Below are 13,974 nucleotides of genomic sequence, written 5' to 3' on the forward strand. Positions count from 1 at the left end.
ACTATACACCGTCAATAATTTATACATGCGCGATGAAAGGAAAAAATATAAACAAACAGCTTTCGATGCGCACGCGAGCAAAAAAAAAAGTAGGTACATGCCAAATCGTACGTTGATTCTTTCACGTGAATCATCGTGCTAACGTTGGTCGTTAAATTTAGGTGTATGTATACGAGCGAACCCTCGCGCGTTGGGTCTTTCTTTGTCCGGTAATTTTTCGTCGATCGACTTTTAACGATGATTTGTCTGCTGGCTCTCCCAACGAATAAACTGTGAATGGTAAGCAAAAATTCTGGCTAAACTGCGCGTGCTCGAATTGTACAAACAAATGGAGGAATGAGACTTCCTCGAACAGCTGTTAACAATCATAATTGGTATTATTATTTGAGGCACAATTTTTTAAATCGATAACCGCCCGATAAAAGCGATTAAATACTCATCAACGATGCAGCAACGGGATACTTTTGCATGTCGCGCGGGATACACGAGAAACGAGAGTGACGTTGCGAAATCTGAGATTTACGCGCTCCGAGCCTATGTCAGCCGGATTTGGAGGCACGTGCGTGTGGTAAAACTATCGTAGACACAGCTCTCGGCTTGATCAAAGCTGAGCTCCGTTTCATTGCCCTCTCCGCGTTTGTTATGCTTTTGGGGTATGTATACGAAAATAAAATGTGAAACTTTAGTACACCTTTTCGACCAAAGGCACGACTTTTTTTTTCGATTAGACTTAAGAGACAATAATACTTGATATTTAGTTAATACTGGTATGTGGCAGTCACAATAAAAATTTAATTAAGTACATTTTATTGGATTTGGTTTTAAGGATTATGATCTTACAATAATTATGATGAGAAGCGCTGTTTAATTTTGTTTACTTACTAATATTAATTTATTGAAATCAAGTTTAAGATTCACTCATATACATTTCTACCACGTATTCACAACTAAGAGTCTTAAATTATTGACCAAGTGGTGCAAAGGTTACTTATTTCTATGTATATTAAAGACGCTTACCTTTTGTTGTATAACAATTATACATTTTTTTTTCTAGTAATTTTCTTTATATACACTCGTTAATTGAACGCAAAGTTGATAATATGTACAGTTCGACCCTCGTGCCGAGACAAGAGAAACGCATACTACTCGTAAGACATACAAACTTCTTTTGTTCTTTTTTTTTTTTTTTCTAGCAGTTATAACGAATGTAACTACGTTTTTCTTCTACAATTATTATTTATCAATTTTAAAGATTAATTTTTACACATGATTAAACTTATAATTTGTATGAAAAAAAAAAATAAAAAAATAAAAATAATCAAATTAATAAGAAAATCTTAGATGAATTATTCAAATCGTCTTGAAATTTGTTTTACTAAATGTTTACAATAATTGTCAAATCTAATGAAAGTACTATACAAACTAACTTGACACTTTCCTCCTTGCCTTATGAAACTATCGGTTGTAAGCTAAAGTTTATTCACACAGTACAACATTTTGCAATTCTGTACCTGTGCCTAGTAACAGTAAGTAAACAACTAAACGTCGAAGCACATAGACTCGTACTTAAAAAAAATACTAATTCTTAAACTTTGAATTAACACATGTAGAAAAAGAATCACGCAAATGTGACCTTAAGTAACGTATATGTATGTACACTTGTCGATAAAAAAATAATACTATAAGAACCAGTTCACATTCCTTTTTCTTCATGTCGTTGTCAACATCTCAACTGACGTATACCTGAAACCTTTTGTCACAACTGTACGAATGCATAGACATCCATTTCCATGAAGCATAAATCCGAAAGGTTTTTGAAAACCTTTTGAAGAAAATCTTCACACCAGTGCAACATTTAAGTATCACAATATCAGTTGGGGAAAAAAAATACGCCGTCTCCTGCAATCCGAAGCAATCTTCCCACAAACATGACGAACCAAAGCTAGTCGAAAGCCTCAAGCTTTGGAGAGCGCTGTGGCTCACTCGGTGATTTCTTCGACGTCGTCATCCTTGACGCCTGTGGTAGCCCAATCTCAGGCAATCCTCATATATATTATCCTCTCCCTTATCTTGCGATTTCTAAGTTCGCGCAGCGCCTTGGAAGCCTCGGCCGGGCTCGAGAACGCGACTCTAGCATCTCCCGTAGGCATGCCATTGTCGTTGTACCTCCTGATTATTTGGTCACGGTGGATGTTGAAGTCGCCAAAGAACTCGATGATTTCGTCGATATCGGCTTTGAAAGGAACGTTTTCGAGAGCTAGTACGCACCCTGGCTTGCCGAAACCCTCGATGGGAGGTGGAGGCGCTATAGATGGCGGCCCATGTCGGCCCATCATCATCCTCGGAGGCATGCTCATCATCGGAGGGCCACGCATACCGAAACTACCCATGCCACTGCCACCACCGCCACCACCACCACTACCACCACTACCTCCACCGTTTCCACCACCACCACCAAATCGAGGATTATGGTGCATCGGGGAGAAGCGAGTTCGTGAATCTTGCATGTGTTGCGGATAGTGCTGCTGCTGCTGCGTCTGCTGCTGGTGGTCCAGCATCTTGCTGTCGTTGATGCCCAGAGTTTCGAGCATTTTGCCTCTGTTGACTAGTTCGATCGTCGGAATGTTCTTACCGAGGGGTAGACCGTTTTTCGCGGTGGCGCGTACGGCTTCCTCGCATGTATCAAATTCACAGAAACACTCGCCAGCCGGTTTACCTGATTGGTTTAGGAGCATGTGTATGCGATGAGGAACGAGTCCCACGTCCGAGAAGAAGTCGAGGATGTCCCGGTCTATCGTCTGGAAGGGTAGGTTTCGCATTATCACACAGTCAAAGGATGCCGCGCTATCCAAGTTGTTGACGACGACGTGATTGCCACCGCTACCGCTCATGTTTAGCTGCTGTTCGTGTTCGCTCTTGGCTTTTTCAAATTTCTCCTCGCTAATGGACATTACTACCACAAGTTTGCTGCCCATTTTGTGCGGCTTTGAAACGGCGAGTTTGGCGTCATCCAATCTGGCGAATTGCACGTAAGCGTAATATTGTGCGCCGGTTATGTCCTTTTTGCACGTGATGAACAGATCGTTGATCTTCCAATCTTGAAACAGCTTAGCAATGTCCATTTCTTTGACGAAGGACGGTAGATCAGAGACCAGTACGCAAGTGGACGTTATGTCGTTGTCGTGTGTTTTGTCTTTCCTCGTCTTGTCAAACGAGTCGCTAGTTTTTTCGAATATCGACTCATCCAGGTGCAGCACCTCGACTTCCGAGCCACGCACAAACCTAACGCCCTGGAGCGCTTGTTCTTTGGCTTCGAAATTGTTGAACTTGACGTAAGCGATGCCAACGCGGTTTCCATGGGTGTCCGTGATGAGTTTGATGCCGTCGTGGCGGATGTAAATGCCCTGGAAAGCGTGACGTACGTCACCGTAGCTGGCGCTCATTGGCATGTTTCTCACCTCCACGCAGTAACCGTTCAAGGATTTTTCCTTGGCAAATCGCGAGTTGGCGACCCGACCGTCACGGCTGTCTCTGCTATCGCGGTCCCGATTGTCTCTGTCCCTGATGTCGCGATCGCCTCTGACGTCCATCCTCATTGAACCTCTGTCTGGGCCATTCTCGAAAGGTCTGTGAGAAGAAGGTTGAAAGGCATGAGGGTTCCTGCGGCCTTCGACGTCCTGCTTGTGAAACGAGTTGTTCTGCGACTTCATGCCCAGCCTAAAGCTCATGTTACTTGCAGCGCCATTGGAATTGAAGCCCGCGTCCTGCGAAAAGGGACCGGACCGAGGCGGGAACCTGTTGTCCATGCGATCATGGCGGTCATTGCGGTCGTGCCGGTCACCCCAGGGCTCTCGATTGTTGCGATTGTTCATGTTACCGCTACCGGTTAGAGATGGCAGGGTACTCGACAACGAGCTGAGCGGAGGAATTTGAGAGTTCATGAGGCTGGACACCCCACCGAGGCCGCTCACTCCGCCAAGACCATTCAAGGCGTACTGGTTTGCAGACAGAAGCGAGTTCTGGCTCAGACCGAACGGACTGGGCCTCTGCTCGGTGTCCTGCTGAGGTATGACCGAGGCAGCCACCGCCGCGTTCAACAAGCTCGGCATAAGCATCGACTGCAGCTGATTCTGAGGTGGAACGTCCCAAACACCGTTTTCGGGTAGACTGGGCTTTTTGTTAAGTCCAGATTTATTATCTTTGGTGAATTGACCGACGCAGACGACGTCGTTGTTGTCGTCGTCGATTTGGTTGTCTTTGCGCCGATCAGGCCCACCACTAACGCCACCGACGCCAACTCCAGCGCGTTTGGCGTCGCGATCGCGCGAGCGCGTTCGGTCGCGCGATCGAGACCTGTCCCGCCTGCGCCTGTTTCGATCTCTGCGGTCGCGCTCTCGATCGCGGGATCGACTCCGTTCGCGGCGCCCGCCTCTGCGATCCCTGCCACGGTCCCGATCTCGACGGTCGCGGTCGCGGTCTCGCGACTTTGATCTTTCGCGCGATCTCGACCGGTCACGCCGATCCTTGCGATCCTTGGCATTACCGGCGCCGTTACCGCCGGCGTTGCTGCCACCACCACCACCTCCACCACCGCCGCCATCGCTGTCGTGATCGCGGTCTCGGCGGCCACCGGCGTCGCTGCCGGTCGATTTGTTGAGGGCGGATGGAGCAGCGGGGGTGACCGTGACAGGGGCGGCCGATTGCATGAACGCGTTCTGAAGGTTCAGGGTCTGCTGGCGAGCGGTTTCAATGACTTTTTGCATCTCCGTGCGCGAACTCAGCAAAAGCTTGATCTTCATCTCCTTGATCTTGCCGCCGTCCTGCATCATTGCCTGGCGAGCATCTTCGTCCGTGCTGCAATTTTTTATGTTTTGCGGGGGTAAAGCGGTTTGTTTCGTTGTTCATCAATGTTTATTGTTTCAATGAAATACTTTTTAGATGACGTTATATTAAATGTGCTTTGGGAAAAAGTGACTTTTTTTTTTTCGTTAATACTCTTACGGCGTATCAGTTAAGTAATTTTACAATTGATGAATATTTAATGTTTATTATTAGATGTAACGGCTAAAAATTAACAAAAATCGATGATGCGTATCGAAGTCGTTTATCCAACACAAGGGAGTGTCTTAAGATTACTTACGTAACATCCATGCATCAAATAATTATCTTGAACATGAAAGTACTTGATGGTGATTTATTTAATTTTGTATGAATTTATCACATTTTTTAATTTACTTTGACTTTTCATGAGAAAAAAAAAAAAAAAAAAAAATTACGTATTTTTGATACGGTAATAAGCAGTTAAAGTAATCAAAAGCATGATCCCCTATATGAGATAAGGGTCGAAGACGAATCAGCTCTCTGCTGGGTGTAATTAAACGCGTGTCATCTCGGGTGAAGAAAATTTCAAAACAAGTCCAAGAGTCTCTCACCTAAAAGCTATGAAAGCATCTCCCAGTTCTCCACCAACGATGTGAACGCCACCTTCGGGTATGCTAAGGCCGCGGAAGAACTGACGGATGTCGAGTGCATTTGCGGACCAAGCCAGATTCTGCAGCCTTATTATTACGCTCATTTTGACAGCCGGTTAAAACAAATCTGCAATCCACATGAAAGAACACAGCTGTTTACTCCATCGTTTCAAACAGCTGAATCATCGTAATGATGGTGATGATGCGGCGACGTGATGTTTATTTTGCTTCATAGTTTGTCAACTCCAACAGTCAACCGAGTGAGTGAATATTTTTTTTAATTTTATTCTTTATACTAGAGGGTTAGTGATTTATTGTTGCTTATTTTCCCTAACGGTCTGTATATTCAGCCTACAGTTTGTTAATTTCCTTGAAAATCATAAGTATTCAACAACTACGGGAAATAAATGTTGAGTGCTAAATTGGATCAAGTAGTATTGTACATAAAAAATTAAGTTCATTCATAGTAGATTCCTGATTGTAGGGATCACAGCAAAAGGGTGCCTCGACAATAGTCACACTATAGCTTAAGCAAGAAACTGCTTTTTGAAATTAAAGAATATATTCTCAAATTTTACATTTGATAATCAAGCATGAAATTTTTATTTAAAAAAACTGTTTTGCTCAAATTCCATTGGAATCAGATGTGGGCCGTGGCTAGAACGCACTTCCATTACCGTACCACTGATTCTGTGACACTATAGATACCATTTTTATGCACGTGTAAATGTAGTGACGATGAGCAAAACAGGTCCAGTCTGACGATTATCTTTGGCACCTCCGAATTATGGACTAAAGAAGCAGACAACAGATTCAAACTGATTTTATTGGTAATTGGAACAGTAACTAATCAAAATTAAACGACTCGTGCAAATAAAAACTGTAAGCAGTCTACGTTTCAGTTGTACACAACAGTGCCATCAAACGGAACTTGGGCACTCTAATAAGTCATGGCTACATAAAGTCTATCCCTATTGTAATTTTCTTTGGAAAAACGTCGATTTGTACAAGTTATTGTTCGCTGCACACCTCTATTCACAATATTTTTTACGATTTTTCAGACATATTTTATTAAAAACGAAACTAGCTGCATGTGTATATTTATGCATGCAATATATTTCGATTTCAGAAGTAATTTTACTGGACTGAATTTTTAATTAGCAAAAAAAAATATTGAATTTTTTCTACATCGTATGTTGCAATAATTTAACCCACTCTGAGCAAGGTGACTCTACATTTAAGGTAGCAATTAAATCGATCTTTGCGAATGTACTGTTACTTTTGTAATGTTCATAAATATAAATATGTAAGTTAAAAACTACTGGAACTAACTGTTCGGATTCTTGTTGGACGGTCCCTAGTCATTTTTTAAATGTGAATTATTTGTTGATTTAGTTTTACCTTTTTAAAGAAGTAGTATTGTTTTTATTATAATCGAATGCATGAAAATGACGTACACTTTACCGAGTCAATAAATTTTGGTGTAAGGACTAGAAATGATGACGCATCTTGCTCCTCTATTGATCACATTATTCATTTTGTTCACATGTTTTACAGCAGTTTCATAAATCGTTGAAAACTGTGATGCATGTACCCATACCAACGTCAACAAACAGTATTCATGCAGAAAGACTTCAATTGTACATGTATATCTACATAAATGCTCGAGTCGAAGAGATACCGTTTTTTATACAGTTTATTATAGTGGCAGCGGTAGTCTCACTGCTAAAAGAATTTTGTTTTCACGTGAGCCTACCGTTACTACGTTAGTGTGAATCTTATGATACAATTTTCCCTATATGTAGTAATTTTATAAAAAAAATTCAATATTCAGTTTTGTTATCATTACCTGCATAAAATTACTTTTCAAGTATTTTGACGATTTTTTATTTTCTCGTTTGCATATAACTGATTTTATTGAATAATATTAAATAAGTTTTTTATTTTATTTTTATTTACTCGGAATTCATGTAGTTTCATTTTTTTTACATTTTATTATGAATTGATTAATTATATGCATGTAATATTACATTTTCAAAACAAACAATCATTGAAAGCAAAGAAAAATCTGGAAAATTTTTAATCAAGTTAGAAAAAATCGAAACACAAATTTTTATGTTTGATGAAGTATATATTAAAAATATTTTTACGTAAAATAGTGTATTTAAAAATTGATTAAATAAAAAGTTATTATAAACGTTTGTTTAGAGTATTCATTATATTTATATTGAATTTGTGCATATCGTTATTTTATTATACGTGAATACTGATTTTTTTAAAATTTTCTATTGAGTTTATTCAAAAATATCGTAAAGATATAGGCAATCAAAAAATTTCTCATTGTTTAAAGAATAATTATTAACTTATATGTCAAGTAACTTTTGTCATAAATGTATTGTTACTAATGATGTTTGCTGATAAGGCTACTAATACATTGTTTGAAACTTGCTGAACTCATTGTTTGAAAAGTATTAAAATTAAATGACGATAAGTAGGTACTGTTTATATTTAAATTCTAAAATACTCGAGATGATTGACTCTCAATAAGGTATAAATTTCATTGCGTATCAAGACGCAATAATTTTTTTGTAGATTAAACTTTTAAAACTAAAATGTTAGAACATAATGTTTTACATTCTGAAATAACTTTTTACTGGCACTTTCAGAGGGGCACTTTTTAATATTCGTGACACTATCTCTTTTTGCTTACAATGTCAGAGAGGGGTCTTGATACACAAATGCGGTAGCTATAGGCTAAACTTAAAAAAAACCTTAATCAATTTTTTATAAATAAGAAAGAAAGAAACTAAGTTATTTCCCTATCGTACCAACTATGGTATCATTATTTTAGACTTGTTAGAAAAAAGTTCTATTGTATAAGTGCATAAAAATGTAAAAAAAATTACATTTTTGTCTTCACCGCATTTCCAACTCTGATTACAGAGGAGCGCGGTAGCATGTGAGGAAAAAAAAAAAAAAAAAATTAATTAAACAACAAAGAGCAATCTATTAGTAAAGAGGGAAGCAAGAAAAACAACTGAAAATAATGCACGGATAAAATGGACACACGCATGTTGCATCGAATTCTTATAACACGTAATAGCCATCGACGTAGAGTGCCGTCGGATCCCACGAAACAATGAACCAAGCACCCCATGAACTTCAAGGATATACAATCACGCGAACAGCAGATAGAAAAACCAACTCATTTTCAACCACATTTCTTTCTCTAGTTAATCTTGCTGTGAAGAATAAGGCGAGGAAAAGCAGAACGCACGATGTGATCCATCTCCACGTCCGCACCTTCGGGTATTGGGTATACAAGCGTTGATGTATGTGTGTATGACACGCATACTGTACGTATATTTATATGGAATGGAAAAAAAGCACGTGCGCTGGCCGGCTGGTATCAGAAGTTTAGTCTGGGTCTGGGACGCCTGAAACAGCTAGGTATTCTATACAGTACTTACTTGATACTAAATTTTTTTTTTCTTTTCTCGCTACTTTTAAGTACAGTTCTATAAATGTAATGTCTCGAAAATAATTGATTGATTAAAACACTTATGCTTTAAATATGTTCCCTGTTGTTGCGGTCCAATAAAAACCAATAAAATTTTACCATAGGATTTTTCTATTGGTTTGTTATCGGTATTTGCACCCGTAAATCCAAATAAAATCCGAAATGGTTAAAAATAGATTTTCTAAATCATTTATTATAACTAGGACATGATTGAACAAAAATAAATTGACAAATTTATGTTATACCATCCGGATGGTAACATCAAAACGGGGGGATTAGGGTATTTTGTATGTAAATTGAAAGAAAAGTTAGTTGTTAATTTTTATTAGAATTTTGTAAAAAATACTTTAGTCCCCCTGTTTTGGTGTTACCATCCGGATGGTATGACATAAATTTGTCAATTTATTTTTGTTCAATCATGTCCTAGTTATAATAAATGATATAGAAAATCTATTTTTGACCATTTCGGATTTTATTTGGATTTACGGGTGCAAATACCGATAACAAACCAATAGAAAAATCCTATGGTAAAATCAATAAATTTTTTATTAGTTTTTATTGGACCGCAACAATAGGGTTATGTAGTCATGACAAGATAACGAGATGGTGCTTGTAAACAAGATTCAAACTGAGTAACGTAAAAGTTATCAATATCTCTGTTGTATGCAATTTTATGAAACTTATCTGCTACTATAATGGCTTACACACACATTACATTGCAAATGTTCAAATGAAATGAATAAAAGTGTAGTGCTATATACAATTCATAAAAATCTATTTTAAATATTAGGTGCATACATGATAATTATCATGGCAACGGGTCGTTTATACATTTATATTTTAAACAAACACCAACTTGCAGGGCATTGCCATTCACCGAAATTAATTGAGCTTATTGTTTATGCTTTACGAGAAATTCATTCGAAATTGATTAAATGATTTTATTTCTTTTGTATTCGTATATTAGATAAACTTACAAGTCTAGATTTTGATAATTGAGTTATGCAATTGTTTGAGTTGATGGTCGCGAAATACTACTTTCAAACTCAGGCAACTGACTACGAAGAGTTTTTAATTTCAAGAAATTTTTTTTTTTTCTGGTCCCTCTATCTACTTTTTTTTTTTAAAGCTAATGATCTTGAAGCGTCGAATATGTTATGTATTTTAAAAATTGTTTTTAAATTAATCATCCTACAGTAACCATATAGTAGTATGAATACCTATTTAAGTAGTATTCTTCTATTTCTAAACAATTTAATACTTTAAATACATGGAACTCAGTATTAATTATAGGTAAAATTATACTCGTAGATTTACAGATGTCAAGTAATTTTCCACTTCTTGGAAATAAAATTATTGTGAATATCGTTCAACGTTGTGCCTTTCTTCAGCGAAAGTTCAAAAACACAGGTATCACACCAAACAACCCCTAGTTCCCTAAACTTTGAAAAATTTCTTTTTTTTCAAAGATAATTGTGCACGAATAATTTTTTTTTTTTTTTACGTAACCGTTTAAGAATGTTCTTAATGATAAAAAGGTATACTTTCAATAATGTCAATATTCCTGAGTGTCGAAATTTAGCTTATTTTTCTTTTGGCGCAAAGCGTCGATGTACAAAGTGAATTTCATGAATGAGCCCCAACACTCCTGGACACTGTAATCTGAATAAACTGATGGTCAATTTATATTAGTACGTGTGTAGATTCCTATATTTCAACGGCCAACGGAAATTTTTGGTGAGCTTGACATAGTTTATTTGCTGTAGCCAAATAAAGAAAACGTTGACGAACTCGATGAATCACTGACTCCATGCTTTCCGTTTTTCTAAATATTGTGAAAATTCGCCGGCATTATACATCATACAATACAATATAAGAATCAAAGAACATTTACTTATTTTCTCAATACATTTTGAAATTTTTTTATAATTTAAAAGCCTATAAATTAGTAGTTAATGACGCGTAATTAACGTTTGGGAAGAAAATATCTTTAATATAAATCGTAGACAGTATATTTAGTTAGTTTCTTCAATTATTTAACTATTAATTGTTCATTTATTCGCTAAGGGTTAATTTAATTATTTGAACAGATGAAATAGGGGTTTTGATATTTGTATTAATTATACGTCGGATTTTCGATTAGAAGCATTTTCAATTTTCTTAGCTATTCAATCTGTAAGCGAATTACTTTTAAATAAATGTTTGAAATAGCAGTGTTGCTCCAGGAACTAAATACTTTTCTCATTTTAAATAAGACTGACATTAACCATCTAAGGTATTAAGTAGTGAATAGATTTAATGCTGAATTGTATTTTTAACCGTCAAAAAAATTTCTTGAATTCACGACGAGATCTAAATAATAGTTTTTGCAGAGAACCTTGCACATCCAAGACTACACCTTACGTACTCAGCAGCATCGTCGAATTACCAAGATCTGCATCACTATTAATATGCTGTTTTCGCAAAATAAACGAAAATGACAACTAGCATACAAAGAACGATCTGAAGTTGTTACGACTCAAGACAGCCACATTACATGAATTTTGCATAACGACACCTTGCATTTTTAAATCTTCACTCTTAAAGTTGGAATTTTTCCAAGGCATTTCGTTTTAGTGATGAATCATTTTTCAATCATTGATGCTTACAGGTGGTAAATGTACGGATCGTGATAACTGGTGTACTCACAATCCAAAGCAAAAAGTTCAAAATTACTGAAGAGAATTAATTAAAATAAGCCTGCCATTCCTAGTTTTGTTTAACTGTTGGGAGTTAAAATGTTAATGGATACATAAGATTGAAAATCAATTTTCATTTTTTTATTTATGAAAAAATATGCCAATAAATAACCTTATATTGGTGAAATATACTTTCAGGAAATTATAAGAATAAAATTTTTTAATATAATTTATCTAGATTAATTGTACCCTTTAGTTATGTGAATTAAAATCATAAGATTTTATAATTTGTATTTTGAAGCTTATGGTTTGTTTTTTTAAGCTACTTAAAAATATCATGGTTCTGAAGAGTGATAAATATCCAAGTACTTAAGGAGATTAAAATAGTTCTGTGCTAACGTAACTTTAGTGAGTTGGAAGAGTAATTGGTTTCAGCATAAAGTCATTTTTTTCTGTTCAGCCACTCCTTCATGCAAAATATCTTGAAAGTGCCAAGATCGCCAGTCAATATGGAAACGTATAACGTTGACGCCAACCATGACAGGCAACTGCTGACTGTAGCACCCAACCGAGTAGTTAAGATTTCTTTAAAACCAATAACCCTGTGTCGACTTTTATTGTACTTTTGTAGATAGTACATTTTTTTTTTTTTTTTTTTTTTTTATTATAAGAGACGCCATTAGCAAAGGTTATTTCGTGGTAAATTGCTTAAGGTCAATTTACAAATACGCCAGTTTTTTAATTTTTTGTTCTTAGAGACCTACTATTTTTCAGCATTTGCTTCCGACTTACCTTCAAGTATATATTGATTAGACCGAATTTACACTGGTATTCTAAATGAACTGTTCTACGACTGTTTTTATCATAAACTTAAAACCTTTTATGTATTCATATTACTTGTTCAAGTTTATAAATCTTGCGCCACAGCAATGGCTACTAATGCGGTAGAAGGAATTTTATTTAAAAACCCAGGGATAATTAATTTTGGCAGTTAATTACACTACCATTTATTCAACTATTAATTGTGATGTCAGAATTACTTACCACTCACTCGGTAACTTTGAAGTTTATCAAGACAAATGTATGAATAAATTAAGATACTTATATGTAATAGAAAACTTTGTTTAGTATATTCCATTAAATGAAAGGAAAAAAAAAAAAAAAAAAAATCCAGAAGCAGTAAGAACAAAGAAGTGACTGATGTGAAATCCACTTCTCCTCCACAATAACAGCTAATTTTATTACATTACTAGGTTGTAGAAGTTTACCTTTTTTGTTACAGTAACTCAACCTTCCTTCTTCTTAACTGTAAGCGAGTCTCGTGGTTAAAGGGTACGATGAAATTTAAGACGACGCAAATTGAGAGGACCAAGCAGCAAAGTAGTTATGGACAATGAGACTCGGCAAAGATGAGGAAAACAAAAGTTCGATCGCAGCACTTTCTTATCGTAATTTTATTTTGATTTAAATTTCAAAACAATCCAGCGACGATCTCTCCAGTACCTTACTTTTGCACCCTAACACTTGAGAAGTTATAAGATTCCTGCAACATACATCAGTATTTCCACACTATACCTTTTTATACGTAAATATATTAGCATTTAACAGTACGATACATACATTACGCGATATACTCTTGAAATCAATACAAACACAAAAAAAATTCACGATATAGGCTTTTGTCTAACATATGTAACGATGTATTGTTTTTTCAAGCCATGGTCGTGTACTCTATGCTTTTTTTTTTATAGAATTAACGTCTACTTGTTTAAGAAAAAAAATTGAGACAACAACAGATTATCGTAATTGAGTATCCAACGCGATACGTAATCAATCCTCAAAAGTCATTTGCATGCAATGGCAACTTGTCCTACACACCAGAAGACCACGTCACTCGCTATTACATACAAATATGTAAACAAATGGCCTTCCGTATGTTTTTTTAAATAAGAGAACGCGAACAAAACACAAAATCACGACTCAGCTACTCGTAATAAATGCAATTGTCTTAGCCGAGGCAACATGGACGCACCTAAATGCGCCATTATGAGCGTCTGTTTCCACGCACCTCGAACGATCCAGAAATGGAGGCTTATCACTACTATCCTTCTCATCTAAGAACAATAAAAAACTCACCCATACGACAGTCACAAGACGGACGCGAGGCTCGCCCTTGGGGAAAATATTGCGCACCTACAAATGCAGCCCAGCCGTGTTATTTCTTTTAATTTGTATATCAGCTAACATTCGCAGATTGGAAAAAAGGTCCGAGTCCGAGACGATTGTCCGACCGTCGTCCGCAGCC

General features: G+C 36.8%; 1 protein-coding gene across 1 annotated transcript; it reads right to left on the bottom strand.

The window, feature by feature from the left end:
- Positions 1–1,361: 1,361 nt before the first annotated feature.
- Positions 1,362–13,969, bottom strand: LOC106641068 (uncharacterized). Its single transcript, XM_089592006.1, has 4 exons — positions 13,806–13,969; positions 12,938–13,212; positions 5,433–5,598; positions 1,362–4,854 (listed from the first exon to the last, which is right to left on the bottom strand). The coding sequence occupies exons 3-4, from the start codon at positions 5,573–5,575 to the stop codon at positions 2,034–2,036; spliced, it is 2,964 nt and encodes a 987-aa protein (XP_089448132.1). The 5' UTR covers positions 5,576–5,598; positions 12,938–13,212; positions 13,806–13,969; the 3' UTR covers positions 1,362–2,033.
- Positions 13,970–13,974: the final 5 nt, after the last annotated feature.

This window comes from Copidosoma floridanum, unplaced genomic scaffold (genome assembly GCF_036245765.1).
Source record: "Copidosoma floridanum isolate Cflo_tuat_1 unplaced genomic scaffold, Cflo_Japanese_pri ptg000014l, whole genome shotgun sequence".
Lineage (NCBI taxonomy): Eukaryota > Metazoa > Arthropoda > Insecta > Hymenoptera > Encyrtidae > Copidosoma > Copidosoma floridanum.